The sequence below is a fragment of the Podarcis raffonei genome, chromosome 1, assembly GCF_027172205.1.
Source record: "Podarcis raffonei isolate rPodRaf1 chromosome 1, rPodRaf1.pri, whole genome shotgun sequence".
In the NCBI taxonomy this organism is placed as follows: domain Eukaryota; kingdom Metazoa; phylum Chordata; class Lepidosauria; order Squamata; family Lacertidae; genus Podarcis; species Podarcis raffonei.
The window spans coordinates 72,664,602-72,682,271 of NC_070602.1; the positions used below are offsets into that span (position 1 = coordinate 72,664,602).

A 17,670-nucleotide genomic window follows, 5' to 3' on the forward strand; every position below is an offset into this window, starting at 1 on the left:
CCTTCTACAGTAACAACACAGGTGCTGTAGTACTCTGTGGGGTCATTTTCTTGCGTGGCAACCACCATGTAGTCTCCTGAGTCACCAAACTGACAATCATCAATGATCAGCTCTGCCGTCTTCCCTTCATGGGTCATGTTATGCTTGTTAGTCCTTGCAATCACCTGTCCATTCCTCAGCCACTTCAAGGTAACATCTTTAGTGGTCAGCTCACATTCCAAGCAAGCTTTGCCCTTCTCCTTGACTCGAACATTCTTCAAGTTTCTGACAAACTTAATTGGTGTTCCTTGAGAGGAAAGAAGAGATAGAAATTGGACTGTATGGAGTTCGACAGAAAGCAAACCAGATTTCAGGAAGTCAAGGCCAACAACAGTGTGTTGATAGGGGGCTAAGTAAGCTAAAGGAGAGATAACCAAAGCCTGGAATTTTGTGAATGTACTCTGTGGAGGTACCATTCTCACCAAAAAAAGAGGATGAAAACTCAAATTGATTTGTAGTCTAAAAATACCCATATTTCTAACTGTAGGATATTTACAAAGCCTGGGCTCCAAACAAACCAGGAGCTGTAACCGAGCTTTGTTCTTGGCTTACCATTTGCTCTTTGCTTGGGGGACTCAAACCATGAGCCCAGACTTGGATGCAGCACTAAGCCAGACCATGGCTTTGTCCCCAGCAGCATGGCAGCAACAGGAGGAGGATGGGGTGAGGGAATGAAGCAGCCATGGTTTTAGTTCCATGCACCAACATGTTACACATTGACCTTTAAACTACAGTTAAGCTAAAGTGTGGATTAAAGTGATGTGGGAACCAGCCCAGCCAACACAGTGACAATTCCATCATATGTTAGAACAAATCAAATCTGGGTTGTACAAATGATTTTGCCCCCCCCCCCCCCGGCCATTTTTCTTCAAACCACCAAACAGTACTGTTAACAGAACATTCTTCTTTTCCATAGCAAAAATCCCTTCAAGTCCTTGCTTTTACATTTTAGATTGAATTTAATTAAGATGAATCAGTAAAGCCAATAGGCTATTTAGTATTTTAGACATAATACTAGAATAGGAATCCAAGACGATGGCAGCAGAGGAAAGCACAATAATTTTTTGCAGCAATAAAAAAATGTGATGCACTTAGGCACTGACTCCAGTTCTTTGTTTTTTTAAAAAAATAATTGGATACCTTGGGCAATAGTTAACATACAGTTTCAGCATCACTTACTCTGAATGGAAAGATCAGCCTTAGTAGCGAGATCTCCAGCTTCAAAAGTGACAGCACCCACATCACTTGGACGGACATCCTTAATTTTCAGTGTGTGAGTTAAACCATCCTCTGATGAGATGATCTCATACTTGTCATCGCGCTTCAGCTCTCTCCCATTGAACTTCCAAGCAAAGTTGGGCACCTTTTTGGAAAGGCGGATCTCAAACACAGCAGTCTGCCGCTCAGTTACTGTCAAAGGTTTCAGGTCTGCCAAAAACTTCAGGGGTTCATCTGTTAAAAAACATGACGAGGCTTCACTGTTTGCTTATATGTGTGCTCAACCACAGAGATGTCTCCACAGTACAGGCCAGATTCTCTGCCTGAGTTCATCAGTGCAACTCTACACAAATAACAAAGACTACTGTGATTTGTACACACCATAAGCATATGATTTAACTTATGCAATTAAAGATCAGATTTACCTATTACTTTCAATCGTGCAGAGAGATGCTTATCTCCCACCTGAAAACTGTATGTGCCCATATCAGCTTCAGTCACATTACTGATGCACAGCATATACTTAGTGCCCATCTGCTTTGCTTCGTATTTTCCTAGGGAATACTGAAGACGCAAAGGTTCATCACCCTGGAAAAAGGAAATATGGAAAGCTTTGAATGATGAAGTGAAGAGCTACATGCACCCATAATGCAAATATGGGTTGGGCACTGTATTAAATGTGCATTCTGTACTTGGCCTCCTTTGGTAATATTTTGTTTTAAATTTTTTAAGATAGTATATTAGTTTCCTATCAATTATGTTGCTTTGAATGTATACTTTATATTTGAAGAATATCTGAAGAAATGTGCATGCACACGAAAGCTTATACCCAGAACAAACTTAGTTGGTCTCTAAGGTGGTGGCGCTGTGGGTTAAACCACAGAACCTAGGGCTTGCCAATCAGAAGGAGAAGAAGAAGAAGAGTTTGGATTTGCTATCCCACTTTATCACTACCCTAAGGAGTCTCAAAGCTGCTAACAATCTCCTTTCCCTTCTTCCCCCACAGCAAAAACTCTGTGAGGTGAGTGAGGCTGAGAGACATCAAAGAAGTATGACTAGCCCAAGGTCACCCAGCAGCTGCATGTGGAGGAACGGGGACCAAACCCGGTTCACCAGATTACGAGTCCACTGCTCTTAACCACTACACCACACTGGCCCTCAGAAGGTCGGCGGTTTGAATCCCCGCAATGGGGTGAGCTCCCGTTGCTTGGTCCCTGCTCTTGCCAACCTAGCAGTTTGAAAGCACGTCAAAATGCAAGTAGATAAACAGGTACTGCTCCGGCAGGAAGGTAAACAGCGTTTCCGTGCGCTGCTCTGGTTCGCCAGAAAGCAACTTAGTCATGCTGGCCACATGACCCGGAAGCTGTACGCTGGCTCCCTCAGCCAGTAAAGCGAGTTGAGCGCCACAACCCCAGAGTCGTCCGCGACTGGACCAAACCGTCAGGGGTCCCTTTACCTTTACCTTTAAGGTGCTACTGGACTATTTTTTAGTACTTTATATTTGATATTATTCTATGTTTTATTCTGGATTGTTTTATTTGATGTTTTAATGTTGGTTGTAATCGCTTTGAGATTTTTTCCCTTAAAAATATAAAGCGGTATATAAATGAAACTACTACTACTAATGGAATCATATGTGACAGTGTCAATAGTATCATAGGAACACATCATCATGAATGCACAATTAAAAAGATATATGGAGGGGCCTACTATTTGTGACATTTATATACACATGCCAGTCATTAAGTGATAACTACACATTCATGAACTGGCTGCAACTGTAACAATGGGGAAACAATGCTACAAAGCAGTCAGCATGGTATTCATGAATGCATGGATTCAACTGAACATCATAGTGATGTTATAAAATTATTGGAAGTATGCCATAGCTGGCATATTGGTAGGTAAATGAGGATTAGGAAAAGAAATGTATGCAATTTCCTTTTGGCACACATTACAGTGTGGCTAAATTAACAATCCTTCTTTTCTCTCTTGGAATATAAAATGTATTGCATTGAATTAAATGGGCTTATAGAAGTAGCTAGCCAAAAAGGCAGCTTTAGAGGAAAACCTATGACGGATACCCCTCCATTCATTAGTCTGAAAATCTCACACACCGCCTTCCTTTGTTTCAGCCAATATAAAGAAAGGTGTTTCCCTACCTTGATCCACGTCCTCTTTGTATTGGCATCCCTCAGTTCTAAAATACAATCAAATACTGCTGTAGAGTCCACCTTAGCAGAAACATCCTCCAGAGGCTTCAGAATTTTTACGGCCTGAATAGAAATTAACCAAAGAAAATCTTTAATAATTTCTTTTCAAAAAAGGAGAATGAATCACAATTCCAAATGATTTCCTATGTCCTAACCTTATTTTTTTATCATTAAAGATTCTATGTTTTTATGCTGTAACTGCCCTAACCTTCAGGCATTCTCCTTAAAAGTCCAATTTTCATTAGTAAATAGGATTGCTAATACCTTCTGCTTCTATCCTTTAGCCGCTGTTTAACTCAAGTTTGAATTCTGTTCATTACAATGCTCTCTTGTTGTGGCCTATTATTCATTTTGTTTGTGTGTGTTGAATATTTGTATCTTTTCCAACTCACGTGTCCAGCATGTTCCTCTGCATACTCCACTGCTCAATGTTGTCAAGCCTTTTGTGGAGACAATCACTGATGCAATAAACTCACTTCACACCCACAGTTCAGGCAGTAAGGTTTATTGCTGGTTTACAGCTTAATGGTTCTGTACATCAGTAGCCCATAAATCAATCACTAGCATGCTGCTAGGACAGTTCGCATCTGGATATGGTTCTCCCCCTCCCAGCAGGGAGAAGAGCAGAGAGAGAAAATGTGGGATGTAATCGACTGAGAGCAGTCAAGTACAACATTCCTTGTTTTCCTAGAGTGGACATGCAAGGGGATGTTTGGCCCAGCCAGTTGAAACGTCTTTGTTCCTCCTGGGCTGGAGCATACTTCTTTTTGCAAGTCACTAGAGGTGGGCGTGACCTTACCTGTCCAGGTAACAAAAGGACAAGACATGCTGCCACACTCTCTCTTTTCCATCTTCCTTTCATTGTGTGAACTGCAGTGACTGCTGGCTTGCAGTCACTGGGATTATTCCCCCATATGGGGTAGATCCACATGTACATATTTGTAACTAAGTCTGCCTTCAGGGATCCGACTGTGAACTGATGTGAGTAAACTTCTTTTATTGACTTTAAATTAGATTGTCGTATCTTTATTCTTTTAAGAAGGATAAAAGGGAACTTACCAGGAACATACAATTCAATACTGAATTGTATGATAGTGAGAGGCTTACACAAGCCTGCAACCAGCTAACTGCTGTGCCTGTAAAAGGGGAATGTAAACTCTGCTAAGTAAAGGAACTTGCTAACACAAGTTAGGAAGGATATTAATAAACAATATATCCTCTCCTGCCTCCCTGAATATTCCTACAGAAAATGAACAAACACATATCTTTCTCCCAGCCTCTGCGCATGAACATTACCTCATGCTCCTGACTTTGAAGCCACTTTATTCTAGACAATGGGTAGGCAAACTAAGGCCCAAGGGCCGGATCCGGCCCAATCGCCTTATAAATCCGGCCCACGGACGGTCCGGAAATCAGCATGTTTTTACATGAGTAGAATGTGTCCTTTTATTTAAAATGCACCTCTGGGTTATTTGTGGGGCCTGCCTGGTGTTTTTACATGAGTAGAATGTGTGTTTTATTTAAAATGCATCTCTAGGTTATTTGTGGGGCATAGGAATTCATTCACCCCCCCCATATAGTCCGGCCCTGCACAAGGTCTGAGGGACAGTGGACTGGCCCCTGCTGAAAAAGTTTGCTGACCCTTGTTCTAGACTGTTTACGTTACACTGCATAGATAAGGAATGACTACTAGTTTCAGTTTCACATATACCAACAGTGTGGAGGTTTGTGTTTGCATGTTTAGGAAGTAGAGCCAAGAGTTCTGTGGCATCATAAAGTATCACAAATATACCAAGGCTTATGCCACCCAAAAGTGGTTAGTCATTAAATGGAACAGGACTCTGGATACATAGTTCTGTGAGGGTACTTTTGGCTCTTTCCCCCCACTCCGCCCTCTGAAATCTGCTCTGGAGGTTTGGTCCACCCTCTGGAACAGTGTGGGGTGGAAGTGGAAATAAGTCAAGATTGACACCCTCATCCCAACTTCTGTTGCAGAAGGCTTCAGTGACTCAAAGATTTTTCTGATCATGGAAGGGCACCATTGGATCCAATCTTTTGTTTTTGCATCAACAAATTTTGCATACAAGTGTATCATGGCAATATTTTTCAAGAGGCAGGATTAAAACACACACACACTGTTGTTATTATTATTATTATTATTATTATTATTATTATTATTATTATTATTATTATTATTATCATTATCATTATTATTACTATTTTTCTATTTTTTTAATGCCCAGAGTCTGAATTCCACTTTTCTTGGATCCAATATTTCCCATGACATATAGATAAGACAACATGAACCTGAATAAAATAACTGCAGCCGAATTGAAACAGAAGACTTCTTTATGGTATACATGGGAACAGAGATAGAATGTCATTTCAGTGTCCAAAAGCATCACTAACCTCAACTTCTACTTTTTTCTTCATCTCCTTCAGCTTTTTAAGAAGTCCTCGGAAATCTGTGAAGCCATATTCCATGCAGACCTTCTCAAAGTCCTTCTTGGGCACCTTGGAGAGAATCTCCAGCATTTCTTTCTCATTAACCACCCTCTTCTCTTTTTTCTTTTGTGCCGGAGGCCCCCTGTGTGTACACACACAAAACAGGTCATGTGGCAGTCATGTGGCATTTATTCATCTACTTCTAACAGAAAATCGTCAGGGTCTTTGCAAAACTATAATTTCCAGGGCTCTTGAGAGGGAAACCAGGATAATTAAACCAGCTTGGAGGTCTTAAGACAAATCCTCCCCAAACTATTTTCCTTTATCTATGGGTATATTTTTCTTCTTGCCAGAGAACATTCTGATCTATGTGGTTGGGCTACTTCCTCACTGATCTCCCTGAGGAAATGTAACAGATTGTTTCTTGGCTCAGATTTGGCTGCTCACTGTGTTTTCTGGCTGACAGGCCACTCCCCACCCATGGCCTGAGACAGAGACAATGGAACAGCTACTTTGGGACTCCTTCTCCCTCCCTGCACCACTCATAATTGTTGTTGTTGTTTAGTCGTTTAGTCATGTCAGACTCTTCGTGACCCCATGGACCAGAGCACGCCAGGCACTCCTGTCTTCCACTGCCTCCCACAGTTTGGTCAAAAAACTGCGGGAGGCAGTGGAAGACAGGCGTATGTTAGAGAAGTGGCATAAAAAGTTTAAAGCGAACAAGCAAACAGAAAAAAAATGACCCCTACATGGTTTGCAATCCACAGGGACAGCCATGCTCTGGCCTCTCTCATTGCCATGGCCTTTCACTCACGCAAGAGCAGTGCTCATACTGCTTCTTGCTTGGCCACCAGCCCAGCAACCAACTAACCAACCAACCAACCCACAATGATGTTGTAACCTGGGCCAGCCCTACCATGAGGCAAAGTGAGGCAGCTGCCTCAGGAGGCAAATATTGAGGCAGAGAGTGGATGTGCATGTGCTATGCAGCCTATCCTGCATCCACTAATCTAGGCCACTGCCCTTGGGATGCAATGGAGGATGTTGAGATAAGATTTAGCAGTCTGCTGGGCTTTTGTACATGGAACAGGAGTGGGAGGAGGAAACTTCTTGCCCTTTGCTTCAGGCAGCAAAACTCCTTGGGCTGGTCCTCTTTGTAACCCATGCAGGGGAAAGATCTGGAAACTGACCACAGGTGTATTGGGGGGAGGGGCGGGGGGAGAGCATCTCACCTTTTCTTCAACATTTTTTTGAAATCCAGCTTTTCTTCACCTTTTGGTTCAAAAAAAGTGAAAGAAAATTAAAAGAAGAGAGTTAGTGCAGACAGCTAAGGTTCTGGAGTGAGTGGTCATGGACCAGATCCAAGTGCTTTTGGAAGAAACTGATTTTCTAGATCTATTTCAATTGGGGTTTAGGCCTGGTTTTGGCACAGAAACTGCTTTGGTCACCTTGTATGATGACCTCTGTCGAGAGACAAGGAAAACATGTCCCTGTTAATTTTCCTCAACCTCCCAGCAGTTTTTGATACCATCGACCATGGTATCCTTCTGGAGTGGCTGTCCAAACTGGGGGGGGGGGGGAGAGACCGCTTTGTGGTGGTTCCAGTTGTACTTGGATAGTTGTTCACAGAGGGTGTTGCTTGGGGTATGTTTTTCAGCCCCACGGAGCCTTCAATGTGGGGTTCTGCAGGGCTCGATCCTAACCCCTATGCTGTTTAACATCTACATGAAACCGCTGGGTGGGGTTATCTGGAGGTTTGGAGTATGTTGTCAGTAGCATGCCAATGACATTCAGCTTTATTTCTCCTTTACATCTGCAGGTGAGGCAGTGGAAATGCTGGACTGGTTTCTTGCCTCAATAACGGACTAGATGAGGGCCAACAAACTGAAGCTCAATCCAGATAAGACTGAGGCACTGTTAGCGGGTGGTTTCCTAGACCAGACAGATAGGAGATTGCCTGTTCTTGATAGAGTTACACATCCTCTGAAGGAGCAGGTTCATAGCTTCAGGGTACTCCTGGATCCTTTGTTGTCACTTGAGGCTCAGGTGGTCTCAGTGGCGTGGAGTGCCTTCCACCAGCTTTGGCTGGTGGCCCAGCTACGCCCCTATCTGGACAGGGATAGCCTAACTACTGTTGTCGATGCTCTGGTAACCTCAAGGTTAGGTTACTGCAATGAGTTATACATAGAGCTGCCTCTGAAGATGGTTCAGAAATTTCAGCTGGTGCAGAATTCAGCCTGGTTGCTCACCAGGTCAATACATTTTGAGCATATTACACCCATCCTGGTTCGACTGCACTGGCTACCAATTAGTTTCTGGACCTAATTTAAAGTGCTGGTTTTGACCTATAAAGCTTTAAACGGCTCAGGACTGCAATACCTCAAGGACCGCCTCTTTCCATAGGAACCTACCCAGACCCTGAGATCATCTTCTCAGGATCTTCTTCATGTGCCTCCTCACCAGAGGTCTGGAGGGTGGCAACAAGAGAACGAGCATTTTCTGCAGTGGCTCCCCATCTGTGGAATGCTGTCCTCAGGGAAGTTCACCTGGCACCTTCATTATACACCTTTAGGCGCCAGGGTAAAACATTCCTCTTTAACCATGCCTTTGGTTGACTGACATCCTATTAAAATGTGTGTGGGGGGGGGTTATTGGGTTGGTTTTGCTTTTATTTTGATAATATATTTTCTAGTTTTATATTCTTATTGTATCCTATGTATCACTCTCAGACCTGCAGGTACAGGGTGGTATATAAATTTAATAAATATAAATAAATAAATTAGGAACAAGGAACCAGTTTACAGCGTAGCTTAGGAGACCCACCTGTATATCTTATTACACATTTATCAAAGGGCTTCCAATGCCCTCATTCCATATTCCACTTTAGTAAAAGTTCCAAGGGCCTTTCTTTCCTCCCTATAATGCGGTGTCTTTCCCCCATGAACTCAGATTAGGTATGTGTTTGGTACTTACTTTCACTGATAGTCAAGGACACAGTACAGATAAGGTCAGCATGGTCATTGGAAACAACACACTTGTAATTGTCTGCATCATCTGCATGGAGGTTTTCCATCTGCAAAGAAGACACGGCACCCAGACAAAACAGGCAGTGAGGGGCACTTGCAGATTTTACACAACCAGCATAACTCTCCCCTTAAACACTGAGGCATCTGGAGTCAATTTCATGCTTATTTGAATCAATTGCCTCTTGCTAAAGATAGGGCTTCTCCAGATAGGGCTATTCTCATACATGGCTCTCCAGATGTTGTTGAACTGTAACTGCCATCATCTCTGGTGATTGGCCATGCTGGCTGAGGCAGATGGGAGTTGCAATCCAACAATATATAGAGAACCACAGATTTCTCACTCTTGGCCTTGGCTCCATACTTGTCTGGAGCCACTTCTCAGGGATGAACTAGCAAGAAGATTGAAGAGAGCTCTTTGGAGAGATTTTAGCTCTTCTCTTTGACTTCCTCTCTCTATAATGACATGACATGAGCCAATAAGTCATTTCAAAGGCTTTGTGCATGTTTTTCCTTCATAGAAGAACAGCTTAATAAATGCAACTCTCTGTTACCACAGCTGATGGCCCAAAAAGAGTGTGAGTATTTCAAATTGCAACACTGAATATCGCTGTTGAAAAATACTGCATTCAGCTTGATGTAGAGCAGAAATTCATTTCAGTTCACTTTTTAATGCGAACCCACCTAATTCACACTTCCTGAGCCAATATGTGAAACAAAACACAGCTAACCTTCAAAAGTTGCACCTCTCTAAATTTTGTGATGTAGCTCACCAGCAAAAAACTAAGTACAAAAATGCATATATTGGGGAAAGTGTGCAGATAAACATACAGTGCAAAAATGCATTATATAAGGAGGAAATGGTTTGCAAAAATGTAGCTTTGTATACAAAATGGAAATATTTGGGGAAACGTGCATGAACAATGCATACAAATTTTCATTCTTTTAAAAAATTGCAAGCTGATGCAGAAATGGAAAGATTGGAACTGAAGACTGGAAAAGCAAAATATGAGAAATCGAAATCCAAAAGTTTCTTCCCTCTCTACACTTCAGAGAAGTAGGTTATAGTAAGAAAATGGGTTTTCAAAGCAACTCATATTACCTTAAGGACATATTCCTTATTGATGCTGTCGTAAAACATCTTTGATCCTTCTTTGATTGGTATCCCACTTTCTCTTTTCCAGACTACACTGGGTTTTGGGTTCCCTTTCACTTTGGCTCGAAATACAGCTTTGTCTCCTGCAGGTAAATTCGAAGCAGCATCAAATGAAATTCGAGTGATATTCTATTTTGCAACAACCTACCTTTTCTGTGCCAAAATTAACCATTCCATCTGCTGCTCCTCAAACTAATGCTAGAGGAAGAGCAGCTGCATGCAGAGTTTCTGTGTGGCTAGCTCTGGTTTCTGTGTCTTCGGATAGTGCCTGTGATGCCTTGAAGGTGAAGTGGCTTATAGACTAGATGAATGCTACTTCTGCTCACCTTCAGGGGCTGTTAGCGGATGAGGTTTCTCCACAAATTCTGGGATGCTTTCCCCTGCAGGTATCTCGACGGAGCGAGTGATCATGCTGAAAGACTCCACAGCAGAAGAAGAAGAGCTCTTGCTAGTTGAAATGGTCTCCTCTGCCAGGCAGAAACTTACAATTATTCATATAAAATGGTTCCCCAGTTTTCAACTCCCCCTCCCAAAAGAACGTAGTATGTGGACAGTTATTTCATTAACTTATTTTGAGAATTAAATCCCCATTTTTGTCTCTGAGGGTCCACATAGCAAGTCATGGAAAATAATGACTTGTGCCATTTTAGTGTCTTCCTAAAGAGAAATGCTGCTTTCTGGGGGTGGGGGTGGGGGTGTTGGGTGCGCATGAGAGTTACACACCCAAACTAAGCAGGATCAGCTGATGCATGGGGGCTCAATCCTGGTTTTTGTTGTGAAAGTAGCCACCTGCCTCACACCTGATGTCAGATACGGTTTCAGGAAAACAGATTTGGCCCCCAGGTCGCAGGTTGCCCTCCTCTGACATAAGCAATGGCAGCAGAGGGATGAGCAATGGACCGAATGTGTTTCATTGATCTGCTTCTCTCCTGTGTTCACTTTGAGGATGCTCCTAGTTTATATAGACATTTGAAAAGATCTGATGTAACGTGTGAACTGTAATGAATATAAGCAGCTAAGTAATATCAAATGTGACAGACTCTTCAGGTTAATTGATTAATCTGTCTTTATCAGTGCACCCAGTGCTGTACAGAGTAACGAAAACAAAGGTAGCTCTCTACACCAAGGAGGTTACAAGATAAATTTAGTCAGTGATGGGTGGGAGTGGAAAGGAAGGGTAATAAGCGTTGAGTGGCAATAGAGGGGTTAATACAAAAGCTTTATGGAAGAGGTTGATTTGGGGCTGCAGTGTGGAAGAAGATAGAAAGGGGAGGGGCTATCTAGGTATTCATAAAGGAGGAAGTGCTATGCATAAGAATAAGCAGGAAGGATGGACAAACTAAATGTTTATTCTGTATTTTGTGTTTTTATCTGGTATTTTTATGTTATGAACTGTCCTGGATGAAGGGTGGTATATAAATTTAATAGATAAACAATAAATATAATAAATAATGGAGCAAGAGACCTCAAGGAAGTTGAGGGTGGTAAAATAAGAAGTGGCAGTTGCAGGCAATGATATATTGAGATATAAAGAGAAATAATGGATGGACAAGGTTGCAGAGAACTCTAAATGGAAGGGCAAGGAATTAATGCTGGGTGCATAAGAGAATGGGAAACTATGTCAGGGATTTGAGGGGAGCATCACACCCTTCACACCCACCAATGTCTCAGCCATTCTCTAATTCTTGGTAATAACACAGGAGGTTAGTTCCAGCTAAGACTTAAAATAATGCTCTGCAATCTACCAGCTGCATATTTCTGGTATAAGTTGTCTGCAAGATGGGAAGAGCTCAGCATGATGGGAGTCAGGGCACAAGGTCAGTTGCACTACATGTTGCTACTTCCCTATCTGCCCATCCCTGCTGGGACAAATTTTGACAGGCGGGCAGGGTTGACACCTATGATGTATATTTCTGGACCCACATTATTGTTTGTGCTTGTATGCTGTTTGAAACGGTTTTTCATGTTGTGTTTTAAGTGTGGCCCATTTTGGGTAGAAGGGCAGGGAAACAACAACGCCTCGTGGGGAGGCCTGGTGGGTTAAATTTGGCCTGTGGGTCGGAGGTTCCCCATTCCCATACCACACACTGAGAAAGGGTTAACCAATTTGTTCAGAAATGTAAGGAAATTGAAATGCAAACACAAAAGTAGAAAACATGTAACAAAATATTAACATCAGCACAAGATTGCTCTAACCAGCTAGAGTTAGTCATAACTAACTGAGGTTCCTTTACTTAAAACAGTAAATAACTGGTGATGGTAATGGCGATGGTGACGAAGAACAAATTCTATTTCCTTCTGTGGGACACATAATGCCAGCCTAAGCATGTCTATTCAGACGTTATGTCCCATTTAGTTCATTGGGACTTAACAGCTAGATAAGTGTGGACAGAATTATTCATTAATTCAGTCATTATTTCTGAAATCATCCTTTCTTGTAAAAAATTCTCGGGGTAAAAACTACAGGGTAAAAATTACAGCCAACATAAACTCAATAAAAAATTATAATTAATAGGGTTAGAGATAGTAGCCTTTCTCACAGCTGACTTTAGCTGGATTGAGTCCAACAGATTTAGTTCCTTATTGACCAACAACATTATTTGATGCTCTGAGCTTCTGGAGATTGTCACAATACTTGCCTCCCACAATTGTGGTAGTCTGAGACATGTGCTGCACTGAGCTGGAGCTAGAGCTGGAGACCATGGAGTGAGATTCCATATGCATGACGGCGGTTGCCATAATGGCGTTCTGCAGATTACAGTATTTTCAGGGGCTGTAAGAATAGAAAGCTTGATCATTTTACTCAGTCAAACCAAGTCTAGTGTTCACTCCCACATCTCATGACCATGAAACAGCATGCAGGATTGGGGTAAGGTGATATAGCAGTTGGGAAAAGCAGAGAGGAGCCAGTCTGGTCTCAATGGCTGGAGTGAGCAGGAACAGGGAGAAGGGTTGGCCCGCAGCCCCCAAGAACTCCTATTGATTTTCTCCCATTAAATTATTGTCATCCGCTCTTGTCAAGATTAGTAATGTTCCACATCTGGAGAAACCAGGTAACATCCAACTGTGTGTTTCTGCTTGTGGAAAGGGCTTTTGATCCCACAAATGGAGGCAATTTTGCACCAGCTCCTTCTTTCCTCTTGTGACTCCCTGCATCGCAAGCCATGCTGTGCTGGAGGGTCTTGCAACTGTGAGAAGCAATTATTTTGGGGGCAGGGGTGGGGCTGCTGGATGGAGGAAGAATAAGTGAAAACCTCTTTCAGTTCTCTTTTATTAGCTGAGGAATCCATGGGATTAAAAAAAGCCTTTCCCACAAGCAGGGGGAAATGCCACACACTGGCATTTTACTTATTTATTAATAACTAGATGCACCTTCCACAACCTTTAACCCAAAGCCAACTCTATCTAACAATATATAATAAAGATGGAAGAGCCATATTTTTGTACTGCTTCTTAAAGGATCGAAAAGATTGATAAGTTTAGGAGAAAGGTCCAGGTGGGGCCCAAATGATAATAGCAATAAGGACCTAGTCAGCCTCCCCATGGAGGGCATTCCAAAGCCAGGAACCACAACCCCGGCAACCTGTTTCTGGTCACCATCAGTACCCAAGAAGGTGGGGGTCAACCATGAGGGAAGCTTCAGATAATCACAGTGATCGTGCGGACTGTGGGGAAAGACAAGATGGTCCAGTAAGCAACTGCATCCTAATCCTTAGGACTAGGAGTTTAGGAGCTCAGGAAAACCATTGAAGCTTTTTAGAGACTGGTCAGATATGCCCTCACCACCTGAACTGCCTGGTTTGGCATGGCATCTTGATGCAGGACAGCCTGGCCCTCGTTGCTTGGATAATAGGTTGGTACACGGGGATGGGGGTTCATCGGGTGGAACTGACAACAGCAATGAGGTTTGGTGTCATATGGTTTTCAGACAACAGGCTGGCTGGCTTGTTTTATATCAAACCTCTAAATCACATTTCTACTGAGAGCCACCCACCAAACATATCTGTCACTCAGATCATGGAGAGAGTTTCCATGACAACACTGCACATTATTGATAGAGCCTGCCACTAGTGTGAAGATAGTCCGCATCTTTTCAGATCCAGGACTCATCTTCAACCTAAACATTCAGTTGAGGCCCCATTTCCTCATGTGGTTTGCCATATATTTGTATTGTGCTACTTGCTGCTGCTGTGACCCTCCTTAGATCAGGCTGTCCTGCCTTTGGGACCAAGCCCAGAGAGTAATGCTGGGAGAGTGCTCTTTGCCCCCTGATGGCTAGGTTATGGGGAGCCTCAGGTACTCTTTTATCTCCAATGCTATTTAATATCTATCGCTGGGAGAAGTCATTAGGAGTTTGGGGGCAAGGTGCCATCAGTACGTTGATGACACTCAGCTTTATTTCTCCGTAACATCTGAATCAGGAGAGGCCTTACAGTCCCTGAGCTAGTGACTGGATGCAGCGTTGAGGCGGGTGAGGAAAAACAAGCTGAGCTTGAATCCTGGCCAGATGGATGCACTGTGGGTGAGTAGTTCCCGTGCCTGAGAAATCGGGCCATTGTCTACCTTGGATGGGGAGCAGGTTCACAGTCTGGGGCTACTTCTGGATCCAGCTTTTGACACTGGAAGACCAGTTAGCCTCAGTGGCTAGACTTTTACAATTCCTGGACTGGGAAGACCTTGCCACAGTAGTTCATGCATTGGTTACTTCAAGAATGGATTATTGCAATGTTCTCTACGTGGGGCTTCCCTTATACTTGATCCAGAAGCTGCAGTTAGTGCAGAATACTGAAAGGAGTGAGATCTTATTAACATATAACAGCTGTGCTCAGAGATCTGCACACGTTGCTGGTTTGCTACCAAGCTGAGTTCAAGGCGTTACTATTAGTATTTAAAGCCCCCTAACAACTTGGGACCAGTTTACCATTGAGGTTGCCTTATTCCATATAAATGAGTCTTTTGGTGTGGCTGCACTTACACTGTGGGACTCCTTGGCTGTTGATATCAGGCAGGTACTTTCATTGTATACTTTTCAGTGCCCTGCTGAAGACCTATTTTTTAAATACAACCCTACCCACATTTTTTAATGTTTTAAACTATTCATTTTTATCAATAATTTTATTATTTTATTCATTTTGCAAACTTCTTTGAGGGTTTGTTTGTTTTACAATCAAGAGACATATAAATCTTATGAAATAAATTAATAAATAAAAATTTCAAAATGCCAGTAACCTGAGAATATTATTAATTTGACCCATCTAGTAAAATAAATATAATTTTTTTTAATTCCCTCCTCAAATTTTTTAGAAATAAAACACAGGCAAAAGAGCAGTAGCTGCAACAACAACAGCAACAACATATTAGAATCCAAACAAATAAAAGAGGCAAACTAAATTATTTGTAAACCGTACCTTTTCTTCTGGCGACCAAGATTCTTGGTGGTCTCTATTATGAAACAGAACTTTAAGGGAGCATCAGTTAGTTCTTCCGAGTCCTGTAGCAGATGTGAAATGGCTAAAGAGTCTTGGCAGACTCTGGAAGACAGCTGGGTCCCACAGCATATTTCAAATATGGCTCTGTGTACTTCAAACTTTAAATAAACACTGGCCCCCTGTGGGCTATGTGGTTACATCCATTTCTGCAGCTTCAACAGTTTCACATAGTTAGAATGAGAAGACAGACCCTTAAGGTTAAAGAGGGAGGATGTACAGCAAAACCATTAAATATAGCATGTTATCAAAGAAAGAAGCCTAGCAAATTATTTTAAGTGGTTTAAAAAACAACACTTTACATATGACTGAAAAGGGGTCCTTACTAGGACTTACATTTAAAAATGGCTTTCGCCTATGTTCTGTCCCATATTAACATTTGTACACACAGAAAAATATTGTAGAAAGTGGCTCATGATGATTATTTTGCCTCTCCTTTTGTGTAATACGGTGGCAGGGCATTATCAAAATGTGCTTCATTTACTTTTGAAAAGCGTCACGTGAAATGCTAGTGATCTGTATCAGAGGCTCTTTTGTGCATGGTTCCAGGGGTGGTAGCCTATTAAGTTCTACTCATGGCAAGTTAACGGACCTCACTTAGCCATGTTCATTCATTTCAGCAGGTCTACTCTGAGGAACTCTTCACTGAATACCATCCCAAGTCGCTCAGTACAGTCATACTGTTCACATGAAGGCTAGAAGGAGAGACTCTATGATGCTTTCCTGGTACTTAGGGATGGAGTTTGTATTCTGAACCCAATTCATGTTATCCAAAAACTGTATGCAAATCAAAGTTCACCAACCAAATTTCATGCACAAAAATAGTGTATTAGGGGAAATGTTCATAAAAATGCACATTTTAGTGGAAGTAACAAAAGAAATTAATGTTATTAAGGGAAACTACTTGCAAAACCGTGTTTATATGGCAAAATGACACATAAAAATGTATCAATTGTGAAAAATGCACACTAAAATAATAGAATCATAGAATTGGAAGGGACGATAAGGGTCATCTAGTCCAACCCTCGGCAATGCAGAAATCTAAGCTGAAGCATTCGTGGCAGATGGTCACCCAACCTCTGCTTAAAAACCTTCAAGGAAGGAAAGTCCACCACCTTCTCCACTGTCAAACAGCTCTTACTGCCAGAAAGTTCTTTCTGATGTTTTGTCAGAATCTCCTTTCTTGTAACTTGAAAATGCTGGTGAATTTTCACAGGGACTTAATTTCCTCCCAACCTACAAATTGATGCTGAAATATGGAAAACTGAAGTATGGAAAAACAAGAGTGGCAGAGTGATTCATGCCTATTGCTCTCTGCTGCCATGTTGAGTGGCTCAGCTATTAAATGTGAGGTATTGTATAAAATGGGACACTAGTAAATTACAGTATGTCCAGGCGTCATTTAGTACCAGGAAATACCACGTGACCCAAACTTTTTTGTATAATGTGTCCCAGTTAGTTCCCTACTTTGGGATTTCATCATGTGAAAGTTGCTGCAGTGGATGCTAAAGATGTTCCATATTCTTCTGGTCGTCACAATGTGAGTGTAATGCCCAAAGGGGAAATTGCACTGGAAAAATTAGCAGGCTGGATACGTAGCAGGATCTTTCATGTTCCCAGGACAATACCCAGACATGCAAGGCACTTGTAACCTCATTTGGAGTTGCTTCAATACACCTCACTTAAACATATTTCTCAGCTTCCTGAGGGGTTTTATATTCTCACAAATGTCTCAAGATGTCATTTATCATGGCCATTGTTTCAGCCCTCTCAGTTTTCATTACGGAAGCAACTGAAAGCATTGCAAACTGTGAAGAGCTCTAGCATGGATCCATGCTAAGGCAGAAAAATTAATTTTCCTACTGAAAAATGTCACTCTTAATCACAAAATGTCTGCCATTTCCAAAGCCAAACTCCAGTAGGTGGCTGACCAGAAGGTCAGCTAATAAAAGGATATAATGTGAGTAGTTTGCCTACTTCTAAGCAGTTACGTAGGGCCTCTAGGGGCAGAACAATACATTTCTCTTGCGATGTAGAGCTCCACCCATAACTTAAAACTTATCATTGTATTTCCATATTGTATAGCTCCA

General features: G+C 42.1%; 1 protein-coding gene across 1 annotated transcript in view; it reads right to left on the reverse strand.

Annotated features, from left to right (window-relative positions):
• Positions 1-16,418, reverse strand: part of IGSF22 (immunoglobulin superfamily member 22) — a 32,924-nt gene extending 16,506 nt beyond the window's left edge. The window contains exons 1-11 of the mRNA XM_053393344.1: positions 15,503-16,418; positions 12,734-12,867; positions 10,421-10,561; positions 10,041-10,177; positions 8,889-8,988; positions 7,148-7,187; positions 5,880-6,057; positions 3,420-3,533; positions 1,683-1,845; positions 1,219-1,491; positions 2-286 (exon numbers count right to left, since the gene is read on the reverse strand). Coding sequence (XP_053249319.1) covers positions 2-286; positions 1,219-1,491; positions 1,683-1,845; positions 3,420-3,533; positions 5,880-6,057; positions 7,148-7,187; positions 8,889-8,988; positions 10,041-10,177; positions 10,421-10,561; positions 12,734-12,833 — 1,531 coding nt within the window. The 5' untranslated portion in view covers positions 12,834-12,867; positions 15,503-16,418. The remainder of the gene's footprint in view (position 1; positions 287-1,218; positions 1,492-1,682; positions 1,846-3,419; positions 3,534-5,879; positions 6,058-7,147; positions 7,188-8,888; positions 8,989-10,040; positions 10,178-10,420; positions 10,562-12,733; positions 12,868-15,502) is intronic.
• Between the last annotated feature and the right edge of the window lie 1,252 nt (positions 16,419-17,670).